Source organism: Canis lupus, chromosome 15 (genome assembly GCF_011100685.1).
Source record: "Canis lupus familiaris isolate Mischka breed German Shepherd chromosome 15, alternate assembly UU_Cfam_GSD_1.0, whole genome shotgun sequence".
In the NCBI taxonomy this organism is placed as follows: Eukaryota; Metazoa; Chordata; class Mammalia; order Carnivora; family Canidae; genus Canis; species Canis lupus.
Window position 1 is genome coordinate 41,982,625 of NC_049236.1, and position 16,182 is coordinate 41,998,806.

General features: G+C 51.5%; 1 protein-coding gene and 1 long non-coding RNA gene across 3 annotated transcripts; one reads left to right on the forward strand and one right to left on the reverse strand.

Moving 5' to 3' along the window:
- Positions 1 to 586: 586 nt before the first annotated feature.
- Positions 587 to 3,713, reverse strand: LOC119869373. Its single transcript, XR_005370718.1, has 2 exons — positions 3,195 to 3,713; positions 587 to 2,010 (listed from the first exon to the last, which is right to left on the reverse strand). It is a non-coding gene; the product is annotated as an uncharacterized LOC119869373 (long non-coding RNA).
- Positions 3,714 to 4,146: 433 nt separating this feature from the next.
- ASCL1 (achaete-scute family bHLH transcription factor 1) lies at positions 4,147 to 7,055 on the forward strand. 2 transcript variants are annotated; one of them, XM_038558863.1, is made up of 2 exons: positions 4,147 to 5,560; positions 5,894 to 7,055. In XM_038558863.1, the coding sequence occupies exon 1, from the start codon at positions 4,779 to 4,781 to the stop codon at positions 5,511 to 5,513; it is 735 nt and encodes a 244-aa protein (XP_038414791.1). In that variant the 5' UTR covers positions 4,147 to 4,778; the 3' UTR covers positions 5,514 to 5,560; positions 5,894 to 7,055. The 2 variants fall into 2 exon arrangements, with proteins under 2 accessions (XP_038414791.1, XP_038414792.1); XM_038558864.1 differs by having other exon boundaries at positions 5,900 to 7,055.
- Positions 7,056 to 16,182: the final 9,127 nt, after the last annotated feature.

Consider the following 16,182-nt stretch of genomic DNA (forward strand, 5'->3'; position numbering starts at 1 on the left):
AGTGGCTGCAAATTACTCCCTCACCCCACCCGAATCTCCCCTCCCTAACCAAAAAAGCCACAATAAAATAATAGTTTGTGCTTTTTGTTGTTGTTGTTTTTCCAGCTTTTTTTTTTCCTTTTAAAGGCATATTGAATAAGCAAATAGATTTGTTTGAAGCCTGGATTCCTTAATGCAGGTGCAGGCCTGGACGCTGTGACCAAGAAGCTAAGCCAAATCCGTGGTTTATGGTATTTGGCCTGCCTCCCACTACCCCCCTCCCCTTTTCCAGGCCATCCCAGGCCCATGAGGCCCAACTCAGCCTGGGCAGCAGGTTTCTGAGGTTACCTTGGGAAGGGTGAGCTTGGAGAAAATAGATTAAGCAGTAAGAAACTTTTCCTCTTTCCTGGGTGTCAAGTACAAGCTTAGAGCAACTTCCACCCCAGGACGGAGGCCCTGTGTTATAAGCTACTGGAAAGCGAGTATCTGCTATGGCACCCCATATACTCACTTTTCTTGAAGCGTCTGTGGCTTCTGGGGCTTAGCGCTCACCCAAATTGAGGGCTGCACTTAAAATCTTATCTCCACATAAAGAACCAAAGGCCTCTGTTCTTCTCTATACTTTATTTGCTCTTTGTTTGGGATGCAGTTACAAATACAATTTTATTAAATTATCTTTTCAATGGAAAAATCTAGTTTCACTTTTAATGTTCACTCCCCTCTCCCATAAAGAAAAAGCACAGATGGAGCCTTTTTAAAAAGATGCAGCATCTCTCCTTTCCACAGAGAGAAGGTGCACAATTCTGGAGCTTGAGGATGGTGTGTGAGCAAAGGTAGCACTATCCTGGCCTTCAACTGTGAGTGGAAATTAAAGTGGCAGACTTGGGGCATCAGGCAGCAGGTCCCCCTGCAATACTAGGAAAGTGTCTCCCCATGTAGATACCAGTGCTGAAGGCAGGCAAGGTTTCATCTAAGGTTTGGTCCACTTCCAGGATTCCCTAACATAGAAGAGTGGCCTGAGATGCCACAGAAGGTAAGGGCTTCTATGGTTTGGGAGAAAAAGAGAAATCTTCCCATTTTTCTGGGATGTCTACATTCTGGAAAATACCCACCAAAGGAGGTCAGTGTCCTGCCACCACCCCATCACAAGAGTACATGGTGGTTCTCTCAAGAGTGTGTATGCGAGTATGTGTGTGCATGCAGGAGTGGGTCATAATCTAGGTCTCTGGGTCAGAGGCAGGATTCTCAGGGGCTCTTAAGCCCCAGTCTTTTGTTCAAAACTGGTGACACCACCAGAAAGGCAATTTCAGTGGAAAGCTCCCTTTGGCAGTGCACAGTCCCCAGAGCAGAGGCCAGGCCCCTAACAAAACTATGCTGAGCCACTCTGCCTTCTGGTTGGAGAAGATGGAGAGGACACTGCTGGGTTAGGGAGGGGTAGGGCGAGGAGGAACATTCTTCCCGTTAATCCAGAAGAACTCAGGGAACACCTGAGTTCCAGGAGATTTTGCAAAACCGGTATGGAAGCAGGCTGAGGATGCAGGAGTGGGGAGGGTGACGATGAGATTTGGCTCTGGGCTGGAGTGGGGAGAATAGGGACAAATGTTCTGGGGCGGGAGGAAGGATCCCAGGCCTGTTGTCTTTTCTCCTGGGCATAGGGCCACTACAATGCAGGGCTTCACGAGTTGCAGCTTCCATTTGGAAGCCCATTTGATGGTGTGTGGGGGGGGGGGGGGCGGAGTAGGCTCTGGCCTTGAAGTCCCTGATAATTAGGATCTCTATGCCTGTGAGAAGTCCGCACTGAAATGGAAACTGAGCCTGCTGGCTATTGGCAGATTCTCCACAGTCCTAGATACATCTCAAAATGAGCCGGGGTGTGTATGCCGCATGCACAGATGGAGAAACTGAGGGCGGTAGAGGAAGAAGGGCTTGTTCCAAGTTGCAACGCAAAATCACGCCAGAGCCAAGGCTGTGGACCTTCATCAAACGTGGGATGACAGAGACTGAACTGGAAGGAAAGGAGCTTGAATCAGCCTGCGAAAGAAAAAGCATTCAGATGCCTCAGTGTTAGCTACTCCCCACATTTTGCTCACGAGGAGTGGGTCGGGTCCAGGAGGTTTTTCCTAGGTGCCTCCTAGAGGCCTGCACCACACCCCTCCGCTGGGGCACATAGGTGGGGAGAAGGGCCTTCCTAACCAAGGCTTGGCCAGACGGTCTGAGGCTTCCTGGGGAGGAAAGGGGTGGTGTGGCTCTGTTCGAGGCCCCACAACCTCCTGTCCTCACCGGAAGGGAAGACAAGTGATCTTGGAGTCCTCCCAACACCTTTTCTGGCGTAGGTTGGGGTGGGGGGAGAGGACAGAGGTGTAAATCCCACCGAGCCCCCAGAGCCCGGAGCCCTGCAGTCCTGAGGTTCCGGGTGAGGGAGGGAGGGCGGAGACGGGACTGTGCGGTAGGAAGTTTACAGAACTGCTCTCTGCACGCGGGGTTCCTCTGCTGCTTCCCTAACTTGCTGATTTTCAAAGAGAAAAGTGAGCCGGAGAAGAGAGGAGCTTCATCCCCCGTGCCATGGGTCCTTGCAGCCCATCACCAGCGCTATTGTTCTGGCAACACCCGCAGCCAGTCACACAAACTAAAGGTGGCTCCTTGGATCACCCCCACAGATCCTTTAGAAAGACCCTTCTCCACAAAGGGAAGTCCAACGGGAAGCAATTATTTGGATAATTCCCCACAATCATCCCTGCTTGCAGGCCTCTGATCAAAACTATCTCTACTGAACAAGTCAACCGAATGATTAGCCTCTTTATCCTTCCATGTAGACGCGCCCCAGCCTCCTTCCCCCGCCTCCACCAGAGATGCACAGAGATGGGCCCGGTGGCTTGGTCCTCATTCTCCGCTCAGCCGCGTCCCAAGGCGTCTCAAAGCTGGACCTGGCTGCGGCCTGAAAGCGCCAGGGCCGAGGCCCAGGAAGGGCGCCTGGGTGGGCGCTGTCCAAGCGGCCAAGCGACCGCTGCAAGCGCCTCCCCCTCCCTCGCGGCGCCAGCACGCGGCCCCGCCGGGCTCCGCTCCCAGTCGCCTGCCACCGGCCCGCCGGGCACACGCCTGGGGCGGGATGGAAGCTGCGCCAAGGCCGCCGAGGTGCCTGCGGCGGCGCCGACCAACCAGAAAAGCTCCTCCGGCCCCTCAACCTCCACCACCCCCATCTCTTTTCTCGGATTCACCCTAGGAATAGCCCAGAGGGCTCCCCTCTTAGGCATCCCTCAGCTGGTCCGGAAATAATCCTTGGGGAGGGGGGGGCGACGCTAGAGGCAACTGAGGTCATCCTGGGGGGTATCACTGCCCTCCAGCTACCTAAAGCGCTGATCACAATCACCCCTCAGTGACATCACCTCCCTACATTTGCTCAGCCAAGGGGAGCAAATCCTAGTTTCCACACCTGGATGGGACATTAGAGACCATCTCATTCAAACTTCTATTGCTGCAGATGAGGAAACTGAGGCTCGGAGAGGATGCCGCTTATCAAGGGCCACAGAGCTAGCGAGACCCAGTCTCCACAGTACTTTTATTTACAAGTCCAGTAATAATTTAATTATTAGTCCAGTAATTCCCATGGAGTTCTCCTCTCCCCATCTTACTATTCCAATCGCACATCTGCTTCAGCACCCTCAAACAGTGAAGACCCCCAAGAGAATGACAGTAAATAGGAGAAGAAAGCAGGAAAAATAGAGCCCCACTGTCCCCAACCCGCACACCGCCCTTTGGCACTTTTTTGGCTCAAACACTTCTCTGGGCTTTGCTCCACGTTCTCAGGAGAATCCCGAGGCCCTTCACCCCAAACCCTTTACCCCAGACACCCCCAACTCCCAGGGCCACTGGCCACTCCCGCGACGCCGGCCCCCCCTTTCTAGAGCCACCCCCGGCTGCAGCCCGCCCTGAGCGCGCCGCCTGTTTATTCAGCCTGGAGTCCGGCACGCGCCAGGCGCACGCACTGCAACAACAAACCCGGCTGAATGGAGAGTTTGCAAGGAGCGGGCGCAAGGAATGGGCGGGGGGAGGGGGGAGGAGGAGGGAGAGTTTAGGGAGTGGGTGGGAGGAGGAGGTGCGAGGAGGAGGGAGCGGGGGCCGCAGCCGCCCGCTGCGGCAGCGGGGAGTGGGGGGCGAGGCGGGGCCAGGGCTGCGCTTGGGGCTGGGTGTCCCATTGAAAAGGCGGCCGCACTCCAGCCGCCCAGCACTCTCTCACTTCTGGCCAGGGAACGTGGAAGGCGCACCGACAGGGGAGCGGCCAGGGAGGGCGAGTTAAAGAAGGAAAAGAGAAAGGAAGGGAGTTAACAAAATAATAAAAACAGCCCGAGCCACGGCTGGAGAGACCGAAAGCCGGCGCAAGAGAGCGCAGCCCTAGGGGGCGAGGAGCGGGAGACTCAGCAGGGCGTGCTCGCCACTGACTTTTGCTGCTGCTGCTGCTGCTGCTGCTGCTTCTTCCTTTTTTTTTTTTAAACAAGAAGGCGCTAGCGGCAGCCTCACACGCGAGCGCCACGCGAGGCTCCTGAAGCCAACCCGCGAAGGGAGGAGGGGAGGGAGGAGGAGGAGTGGAGGGAGGAGGAAAAGCGTTTGCACCTTCTTCTGCTCCCACCCTAAGAAGTCTCCGGGGATTTTGTGTTTTTCTAACTTCCCTCCGGCCTCACTGTTCAGCTCTCCCCTTCTTCCCCTCTCGGTTCGCGCACCCGAGTCCTGCCCGCGTGCCCCCGCGCGCCCGCACCTCGCGGCCTCGCTTCTCCCCTTGCGCGACTCCTCGGCGGCCGCTGCGCATGGAGAGCTCTGCCAAGATGGAGAGCGGCGGCGCCGGCCCGCAGCCGCAGCCGCAGCCGCAGCCCCAGCCGCAGCCGCAGCCCCAGCCGCAGCCGCAGCCCCAGCCGCAGCCCTTCCTGCCGCCCGCAGCCTGCTTCTTCGCCACGGCGGCGGCGGCGGCGGCGCAGAGCGCGCAGCAGCAGCCGCAGCCGCAGCCGCAGCCGCAGCAGGCGCCGCAGCTGAGCCCGGCGGCGGACGGCCAGCCCTCAGGGGGCGGTCACAAGTCAGCGTCCAAGCAAGTGAAGCGACAGCGCTCGTCCTCGCCCGAACTGATGCGCTGCAAACGGCGCCTCAACTTCAGCGGCTTCGGCTACAGCCTGCCGCAGCAGCAGCCGGCCGCCGTGGCGCGCCGCAACGAGCGCGAGCGCAACCGCGTCAAGCTGGTCAACCTGGGCTTCGCCACCCTGCGGGAGCACGTCCCCAACGGCGCGGCCAACAAGAAGATGAGCAAGGTGGAGACGCTGCGCTCGGCGGTCGAGTACATACGCGCGCTGCAGCAGCTGCTGGACGAACACGACGCGGTGAGCGCCGCCTTCCAGGCGGGCGTCCTGTCGCCCACCATCTCCCCCAACTACTCCAACGACTTGAACTCCATGGCCGGCTCGCCGGTCTCCTCCTACTCGTCCGACGAGGGCTCCTACGACCCCCTGAGCCCCGAGGAGCAGGAGCTGCTCGACTTCACCAACTGGTTCTGAGGGGCTCGGCCTGGCCAGGCCCTGGTGCCAACGGACTTTGGAAGCAGGTAGGTGGCATTTGGGAGCGGACGGGACAGATTTCCTTTCCTACACCTTTTTCCCTCCGTCTTAGTGTCTGTAGGAGGGGGTGTCTCCACGGAGACTCTCGGGCCCAATTAAAGAATCTGTTAAACTTTGTCGACTTCAGATTCTGGTGTGTTAGTTTCAGTGTTGGCCTCTGAGCGGGCTCTGCCCAGTTCTCCAAGACCTCAGGGTGGGGTGAGGTGGGGAGATGCTCCGACCTGTCAGAAGAGGTGCTCTACCTGACAGATCCTCTCCCAGACCTCCACTCCCCCCCCTCCACCACCAAGTTCACACTAACCTCTCCCCTTCTTCTTAAGTTACAGGGGGACCGCACAACCTGCATCTTTCATGCTTTCTTGTCAGTGATGTCAGAAGGGAGAAAAAAAGAAAAAGAAGAAAAGAAGGAAAAACAATAAAATAACATCAGGCAACCGACCCCAAGACCAACTAAGCATTGCCTGCCTGAGAAGCAAGGCTCTGGCAAAACAGGGATGCGCTCAGAACTGTATCTTTGCACTCCAATTGTCGCCGGAGCTCTGAAGGGTGACTAGGACCTGAGTCAACGCGCAGAATGCAGCTTGTGTGCAAAGGCACTGGGCTCCCGGCAGAAGGGAGCAGCAGAGCCCTATAGAAACTCCCACCCACCAGTAACAGGCAGAACCACCGAAAGCACTCGCTAGGATGCCTTCACCTCCCTGCCCTCTGTGAAAGCGCAGTTCTTAGCCCTATAGAAATGGGTTGGTGTCTCTCTTCGAAGCATCCCCCATCCTATCCCTATAAGCTGTGGACATCTGTCTGCAGTGAAATTATGCTCTACTCAGTCCTTTGAAACTCCGATCCTCGGCGGGGGCGGGGGGAGGGGGGCTCCCTACATCCCCATTTCCTCACATCATCTTTTCTACCATTTTCATCATAGAATGCTTCCAATCTTTTGTGAATTTTTTTATTATAAGAAAAATCTATTTGTATCTATCCTAACCAGTTTGGGGATATATTAAGATATTTTTGTACATAAGAGAGAAAGAGAAAAAATTTATAGAGTTTTGTACAAATGGTTTAAAATGTGTATATCTTGATACTTTAACATGTAATGCTATTACCTCTGCATATTTTAGATGTGTAGTTCACGTTACAACTGCCATTTCTCCTATGTGGTTTTGTAAAGAACTCTCCTCATAGGTGAGATCAAAAGGCCACCAGATGTACTTCAGCACCAATGTGTCTTACTTTATAGAAACTTTGTTAATGTATTAATGATGTTATTAAATACTGTTCAAGAAGAACAAAGTTTATGCAGCTACTGTCCAAACGTCAAGTGTGGCAGCCAGTTGGTTTTGATAGGTTGCCTTTTGGGAAATTTCTATCACTGCCTTTTTTTTCTTACTGTTTTATTACAAACTTACAAGAAACGTGTATAACCCTGTTTTATACAAACTAGTTTCGTAATAAAACTTTTTTCTTTTTTATAAATGAAAATTATCAGCTGCCTCCAAGTTTTCCTTGACTCCACAGTCCCTGTCCAAGTTTCAAAATGTCAAAGGGAAGGAGTGGGTAGGGGAAAAGAGGGTGGTGTGAAACACGCTAAGTTGGCAGAAATGACAAACGTAAGTGCTACAACCAGAGGTGACACTATGATAAATGTAAAGGAAAAAGATGTCTATAAGCAAAGGTCACTTTCTTCCTCTTTTATGCTGCAAACATACACATACACCTAAAGAACAGGTGATGAAGAATGGCTGCTACATCTTTTGATGAGATGATTATATGGATTTAAAATCCACCCCCCCCCAAAAAAAATAAACTGGGAAGAGAGGGTCCTCACCTTACTTTCTAACCCTTATCCCCATTCCCCCATTCGGAGTTTCTCATCGTGAAAGTGGAAAGGCCGCATGAGATAATGGGCATGAGGGGTGGGTGGAAGGCTGGTGGTACCAGACCTCGGGCTGGGGGAGGTAGCCTTCACAGTACTTGCTCCCAGGGGCGGGCGTGCTCTTCCTTCACTTTTAGGCACATATTTTCTATTCCTTTGCCCCACTCCACACACTTTCCATATTGATTTTAAGTAAAGGACGCATATGATATGAATTCCCTGCAGGAGGAGTTAGATTTAAATGAATAAAAGCTTAGAAATGTGTGGTCGCTTTGAGACACTGGCCTATCTAAGCTTGTGACTCTATCCGAATAGCGTGAGCTGCGTGTAAAAGTACCCAATTACCAAGATTCAAAAAGAAATTGGTGGGTTTTTGGCTGGCTTGCTTCTTGTCAGTTAGCAAGGACGTGATCAGAATCCTACCCCTTCTCTCGCAGGCTCCTCACTCGCCGCCTGCATTACTTGCAGATTCAGTTTGCGTGTCTCCAGCCAAGCGGAAAGCCTAGCGCAAAATGCATCTTACAAAACCCAACAAAGAACGGAGAGCCAGCACGTCTTCCAGAGTTAAAAATCTAGTCTGTGTTGGTACATCTATACCATTTAGTGGCACAGAATAATCATTTTTTAAAGCCGCGATGCACGGAGCACGCCACAGTGTCTGATGTCATTTTGCTAAATGACCCTCTATAGAATGCACATTGAAGCTTCAGTCCCTTTCAAAGAGATGAGCGTAATTAAGGGGAAAAAAAATCAGTAAATTCCTCATCGCCATAAATAATCAGACTTTCTGCCAGCAGTGGGCCAATTTAGAGCTTACTTGAGGGAAGTAATGCTTTTGTGATGCCTGCTTTTATTTTTATCTTCTCATTTGGAGAACCAGAGCTGGGGTACCCCCCATTTCTTTTAATTTAGCTCCTTTGCAAGTTTCCAGATAAGGTATGCAAAGAAAGTGTAGCAAGTCATTTATGGCTATGAATATAACATTAGGATAATGTTTCAGCCCCCACAAAGGGGATTTTCCCTCCCTTCTCCTCGTGAAGACAGGTGTTCTTTTAGTCACTTCTGAATGGGAAATACCCAGTCTCGTTAAACTCGAGGCAAAGTTAGCCGTTGTTTGCCACAATGCGAAGGCAAACTCTAAAAATTCACAAAAACACACAATTTTGCCGAAGCTAGGAAAGGGCAAAGCAGGGATTGGGCAAAATCTCATTACATCTGCTCTAATCGCTTAGCAACACAAAGCCTGGGCTTGTGCGGGGAAGGGAAGCCATTCACTGCGCTCTGACAGGCCGCATTCAGCCGGCATTAGTCAGCTCCATAAATCACCGCTGCCCATTGGCTGCGCGGCGGGCTTTGCAGTGGCCCTGGGCTGTCAGCGAAATACAAAATGTAGACCCCAGCGGCCAGCAATCGTGGCCTCTCCCCCATCCTGGCCCCCGCCTCACTTTTTTTTTTTTTTTTTTTTGGAGGGGGTACTGTTGAGGAAAAGTGCCTTGACTTTATTGACTGAGAAATCTTACCTATTCAAACAATGGCCCGGAGACCACCGAGTGAAGGCTGGAGACATGCCTGAAGTCCAGGACCAGGAGTGGGCAGTGAGGGAGAGAGAGCGAGAAAGCCGACCTGACCTGCCGCTGCCTGCCGCGCTGTTGGATGTGAGCCTTACCAGTCTGAGCTGGAGCTGCTGGGACGCACGTTGCACCCCTTTGACAAAGCCTTTTAAAATTTCTAAATTGGAAGTAGGAGTGTGTGTCTGGAGAAAACTCAATCTCAAGTTCCCGTCAGGCAGGCCCACCAAGGAAGAGAGAAGAAGCAGGTCTGCTCTCTGCAGAGAGCATCAAAGAGTAGGACTGAGATGTAGTCAGAAGAAGGGGGTGGGATGTGCATCCCCACCTGGCTCTCCTTGCGGGGCTGGGGTGCTAGAACACAGAAGCCACAGCCATTCCGTTCCATCCCAGCTTCAGTGTTCCTGCTTGTTCCAGGGGGTTGATGGTTGCCCCAGCCCCATGAGGAAAAAATGTAAAGCAGTTAACACTCGCTGGGTAGGGGAGATGGTACAGCTCTATGTAAATGTGAGTGCCTGTTGTTGTTCTTCTTGACTTCCAGCCTTGTCTCATTTTCACAGGATCAGTCTGCTCATGCATCTATATCGCAGCCTGGATTTGAGGCTTACCTGTAAACCACATAGGAAGAAGTCTGGTGGTACATGTGGAGTTAAGTCAGTCTTCACTGGTTAGGTCAGGTGACCTCACTTCAAATGCCACCTCCTCCAAGGAGTTTCCCTGAATGCTCTATGTAAAGCAGCTCTCCACTGGCCACAGGCACTCACTCCTCTATCCATTAGGCTGTTTCTCCTTCCTGGCAGTATAACTACTGTGTGAAAACACTGTATTTTTTTGTTTATATGATTGCTGTCACTTGCCTGCTGCTAGATTATAAATAAACTCCAGGAGGACAGGGACCGCTCCTGTCTTGCTCCTGTCTTGTGCACAGGCATCTCACTGCCCCTGGGGAGACAGGTATTTACTGACCAAATGGACCGTCTGCCCTGTTGGATTGATAACTGTGCTTCTTTCCTCCTCCAGGTCTACCTTCTCTGCTCTGCTTTGTGTTTTAGGAGGCCGGTTGTTATGGACCTCACCACTAGGGCTCCCTTGCCCTCTGGCTTTCTATTGGGTTGGAGCAGTGGCAGGCACCAGAAGGAGAAGGAGAGGTAGTAGGGCCATAGGTTGGGTCCTTGATAGCCCTGCTCCTCACTGCTTGGGCTCAGTTGCTTTGGCAGTGACTCTGCTCACAGCTCTTGTCAAGAGGCCTCACTCCCACAACAACAGATGTTGCTAAGATGTAGTAACGGCTTCCTCCTCTTGCTCCTCAGGCACAGAGGTGGTAATGGCTCCCCCTTGTTAGTAGTCTTAGGGTGCTGCACCATTTTGCTTCCCCTAGTCCCATCCCTCTCTCCTCTCCCAGTAAACTCTTCATTGACCCTTTCAAGTGTGCCATCCGATCCTGTTGACCTTGGCTGCTACATGGACTGTTCTCCCACAGGATCTCAAGGATGTAGTAGTTTGGCATAAGATTTCCAGGGGCTCATAGGGCTATTTTATTTGTAAGAAATTAATTAGGGCGGAGGCAAACGTAGCTCTGTTCTAAACCTAACTTTGTAAAATCACGTCATCTTTTTGAGCTAGGAATGGCTTACCCGAACGTTCGCAAAAAAAAAAAAAAAAAAAAAAAATTCCATTATAGTGTCCTCTTCCGGAAAATGAGGATGATACCTTTCCTTAAGAATCAGAAAACGAAAAGGCTTTGGAGCTGGCAATGCAAAAAATTTCAGTGCAAGAGATGACAGCTTCTCATGATCTCTCTGAACCAGGTAGAAAGTGGTGCCGGCGGCTTGGTACCAAGACCAACAAAAACTATGCCTCGGTGGGGCTTGGTACCAAGACCAACAAAAACTATGCCTCGGTGGGGAAGCCCTCATTCATTCACTCAGCCATTTACGTACTCACGTAGAAACGGAGGAACAAGTTACTAAATTGAGTCAACATTTCTAGGACTCGTTTTATATCTTCCAGAGTGAGCTCTCCGAGCAGCTTGTTTTACTGCAATATCTTTTAAAACACTACGGATGTGTCGCTGATACATTGAATATCCTTAACCCTATTTTCCCTTTTCCTATTGTTGAGAAGCCTCTGAACTTTTTTCTCCCTCCTTCCACTCCTGGGCCAAGAAATGGTTCATTTTCGGATTCCCCCAGAAACTCCAGGGTATCAGAGTCAAGGGTAGGGAAGCGGATTGGCGGACACTAAGGTTGTCTCCAGGCGGCGCAGGCGAAGGGCTGGGCTCTAAGGCAGGTCGAAGTTATATTCCTTCGTCCTTTGTATGCAAGATTAGGTTGTTACAAAAGAGGGTGTGTAGGTTAATGGCAGGAAGCGAGTTGCAGCGCAGAGCGCGGGCCCCGAGCGCGTGTCAGGTTTAATGATTTATTCAAGCTGCAGCGCATCCGGGCGTTGATTGGCTGCAGGCATGCGTCCGCTGTCAGCTGCGCGCGCCGGCCTCGCCCCGCTACCTGACGGCAGGGGTGGGGTGGGGGGGCGGGGCGCTGGAGGGGAGAGGGGCTCGGGCGCAGCCGGAGCCCGGAGGTGTGAACCGGGTGTACCCGGCAGGAGGTGGGAGAGAGGAGAGGAGAGAGATGGAGGGGGTCAGAGAAGAACCGGGGCAAGAGGGATGGGGATGGGAGAGAGAGAGGGAAGGATGGGGATGGGAGGGAGGGAGGGAGGGATGGGGATGGGAGGGAGAGAGGGGGAGAGGGGATGCGGAAGAGAGGAGGAAGAAACACTCGAAAATAAAGTCCGGGGTAGAGAAGGCAGGAGAGAGTGGGGGGAAAGGGAGAAAACAGCCGAGGGGGAAAAGCAGAGGGAGAAAGAGACAAAGAAGGAGAAGAGGGAAGAATGAATGGGAGAACGGAGGGAGGTCGGAGAGGGGAGTGGGACGCGCTCCCGGAACGCCCGACGTGCGCCCCCCTCCAGGCAGCCTGCGGGCGGCCGCTCACAAAGCCGCCTTTGATGCGCTAGCGACCCGGGCTATTTTGGGAAAGAGATGGGGGGAAGAGGCGCCAACCCACACTCCTTGAAGGGAGTCACTTTCTGCAAAGTGCGCTGGAAAGGACTGGGCCCTGGTCCGGGCAGTCAGGGCAGGAAGTGGATGCCGGGGACAAAAGCTCGGCACCTGCCAAAAGCGAGAGCCCTTGGAGAGCACCTCCCCCCGCTCCCCCCTCCCCGCGCCCGGCTACCCTGCGGCGGGCCGCGCGCTACCCCTGCCCGGCCGCCGACCCGCCCCACCGCCGCCCCCCACCCCGCCCGCCCTGCCAGGGCCGCGGTGCCCGGAGCGCTCTGCCGGCCTTTCTCTGGGTCTCCCCCGGGTCATGGAGTCACTTTCTCCTTCTCTCTCGCTTCCCTTTCTCCCTTTATGTCTTCCTCTTCCCCCCGCCTTCCGCACTCGCTCTTTGCCCTTCTCGTTATTTACAGTTAGCGGCAACACCCAGACACTTCCAGACTGGAGCCCGACTGAAGTCCAGAAGCCCCGTGGGAGGAGAGAATGGAGTGTGGAGAAGAGCGAAAGAAAAATATTTGGGGGAAAGGGAGTGTGGCATTTGAAAAGCAATGAGAAAACCAGCCCAGTGGGTGCATTTTCCCCGGATGAAGTTGTTGAGCCTAGAGTGGGCCATCAGAGTGGCTGCTGGTGCTGGGAAGCTGGAAATCTGTCCATCAGTAATCACCCCTCTCCCAAGACCAAGACAGCAGTGAAGCTGGCTACCCCCTCACCCTCAGCCCTCTCCTCCCACCTCTAGTACACTCAGCCCCGGCCTCCCCCAGCTATCCCTCTTTACTAGGAAAAACAGTCGGTCTCCATTGTCCAGGTGCCAGCAGGGCCTTTGGCAAAAGGGAGGCCGGCCAGCCCTCTGATCAAACTCAAAGGTTAGTTAAAAGACAAAAACAGCTGAAAGTCTTCATGAATAATGCCGGCCACCCCCCCTCAGCCCCCCACCCCCACCCCCACCCCAGCTCAGTGTAGTGCAAGACCCGCTCAATGCCCTACCACTTTGTTATGCTGCTCGCCTAAGTCAGAATTTCACAGAAAGCCAGAGAAGAAAAGCTCCCACAATTAGGGGTCGCCTGTCAGAAAACATTAACGCCTTCCTCTCCAAGCCTGTCAGGCCTACTGCAGATACAAACCGCCATGGCGAATTGGCCCTCCACCCCGTGAAGCACCCGCCAGGCGAAGGAGCAGAGATTTGAAAGCCCGGGCTGAAGGAGCCCGCCTAACCATGGTTTCTGCGGTGTCAGGGTGTGCAAAGATCCCCCAGCTGCTTCTTTCTAAGAGACACCCAAGATGCCTGGGAGAGAGCATGAGGGATGAGGCGGTTGGGCATATGGACAGCCCGCCCAGACCAGGGCAAGTGTAGGAGGGCCTCTTTCCTGCAATGGCCACAGTTTAAAATGTACACACATAGCTGCAGCCTCCTCTCCGCTGATGCAGCATTTCCCAAGCGCCAGGCATCTTATTTGTTCATAGTCAGAGCAAGCCTATAAGGTGGTGTGTTATTATTTTCACCATGTAGATGGAGAAAGAAAATGAAGGGCTCAAAAAAAGCTATATGACTTCTCCACGCTCCTAAGAGCTAGGTGGTGGCAGAGTCAGGATTAGAATTTGTTTTGCCTGACTTCAATATTTGTGTTCTTGCAACAGTAATCTACCTCCTAGTTTTTCCAAGATGATCCAGAGACCAACTTGGTTTGTCTGCTTTTGAAAACATGACCCATATCCAAGATGTTATTTGCCGTCTTTCTCCCATCACCAAGAATATTTCCTGCATCTAGAACAGCATCTGGCGCATGCTTGACACTAAAATCTTGTGGAAGGAAGGAAAGAAGGAAGAAAGGAGGGGTTCCTTGGAATGGTCCTTTTGATTTTCTTTGATCATAATTTTGTTTCGAAAGATATTTGATTTGGGACATCGAGAAATCTGGTTGGGAATTTCTGTAGGTCATCGATTAACTAGGGCATTAAATCTTTGTTTCCTTACTGCATACATGGAGCTACTAATGTTTCTCCATGAGGGGAATTAGAAAGATAGAATATGTGTAAAAGGAAAAGTGTCTAGCATGATATCTAGCGCATAGTAGGTTGCTCAAGAAAATTCACTGGAGGGGCAACGGGGTGGTGCGGTCCGTTAAGTGACTGACTCTTAGTTTTGGCTCAGGTCATGATCTCAGTGTCCTGGGAGGGAGCTTCATGTTGAGCCCCATGTCAGGCACTGCCCTGGGCATGGAACCTGCTTAGGGTTCTCTCCTTTTCCCTCTGTTCCTCTCCACCTCTCTTAAAAAAAGAAAAGAAAGAAAGAAAGAAAGAAAGAAAGAAAGAAAGAAAGAAAGAAAGAAAGAAAGAAAGAAAAAGAAAGAAGAACATACACATGAAAATTAAATAGTATTGATTCTTTTATGTTTTTTTGTCCCAGAAAAAAATATATGTCACAGGTGCATTTACATCCATGAAACAAAAATGATCTATGGATGCAGTGATGATTGTAGCTAAATCTTCAGCCAGTTTTGTATTTTGTTGTTCTGTGGTGTCCGCAGCCCAAGAATGGATGAGCTAATAAAGCAGAATCTGTGCTGGTGGGTCCCAGGGAGACAGATGAGTTTCAGGGCCTAGAAGAAGGAAGCAGTCACCCTCCAGTCAGGGCAGAGGGTTTTGCTATGGCTTACTGCTCCCTGGTGAGGCAGGCAAGAAAGGAATCTCCACAAAGTGATGGCTTTGCTAGGGAGAAAGTGAGCACTAGAGTTAGAACGTGCCCTTTTGCTTTCCTCCTAGGAGCCTTGTCCTCTCAGCAGTTGAGGTTGATTCAGAACTTTGGCCTCTTCTCCAAGCCGTAGAAGGAAGATTTTCAGGAAATCACTCATAGAGATTCAAGGGGTGGCCATCACTCCCATGGCATCTGTCATCACTGGGCGATGACTTAAATTTGCTTTGGCTCCCAAACCTCTGGGGTTGCTGTCACCCCATTGTTGTAATTCCACCCCCCAATCAGCTCTTCCAAGTTCCTAAACATCAATTTAACAAAAGAAAGAGAGAGAGAAAGGGAAGAAGGAGGAAGAGGGGAAGAAAAAGAAGGAAAGAAGGGAGGAAAGAAAAAGGAAAGAAACAGGAAAAGAAACAAAGCTTCAGTTTATAATTGTAAGAATGCTTAATAATTCTGCAATAGTTGGTCAACTTCTCCATTGTTGTTTTCCACTGATTCCTTGCGGGGACGGTTTGGTTTGCAGAGAACAGCATGCTCTTCATATCTTTTGTCTTCCCACATTTTTTTTTTCTCGTTCTCTGAACAACCTTCTTTGAGTCTTCCAGGAGACAGAGCCTGTCCTTGATAAATAATCATTATCTCATGGAGCGCCCGCTGAAATAATGGAGGAGTGTAAGCATGAGGTCTACTTGGAGCATATTTAATGAAAATGGGACATTGCCTGCAGATGTTCAGAGTGCAGTCATATTTGAAGCACAGACCCCGCTTAGGAGCACCTCCCACAAGCACATGATAAAGTGAGGCCTGTAGTTTACCTGACTACAGTGGTGCAGCCAGTGGTGGTTTATAGAAACCAATGATGAGATCCTTGCTGTGAAAAAACAGAATAAGCAAACATTGCAGCCCCAGGAAGGGGCTGGACCAATCCAGTTTCAGCCTTCAAACAGTCCATAGCGTCTCTCCGCTTTCCAAGAGGATGGAAGCAAGCCTTGGAGAGAACAAAGCGCCCGCCTTGGGCATCTTCTTTCCCCAAACGGTCCTTCCCTATTGCAGAGGCCAAGAAGCCTGCTTTGCGTACACCTCCCCACCTCTAGGAATATTACCCAGCTTCACCGGGACACACAGAAGAGGCCATTTACTTTGCAGCATCTAAAGAGGGTAAACTTTTTAGCTGATAGCTCATTTGTCACTGGAGATCCTTTACAGATGAAAACAGACATGCTGATTCTGATTGTTGGTGCTTTTCCTAAGGAAGGAAAAAAATCAGATATGCTCAAAAGACCTATAGCAGAGCATGTGGTAGTTGTAGTAGTGTTTTTTATAGTTTCGAAAATATAAAACAACCTGTAACTCTAATGCTGGAGTTCTTGGTTCAAATAATATCGGCAGGATTATATGGGGCGTGTTGTATAGAATTGGAAATGGTGATGTCT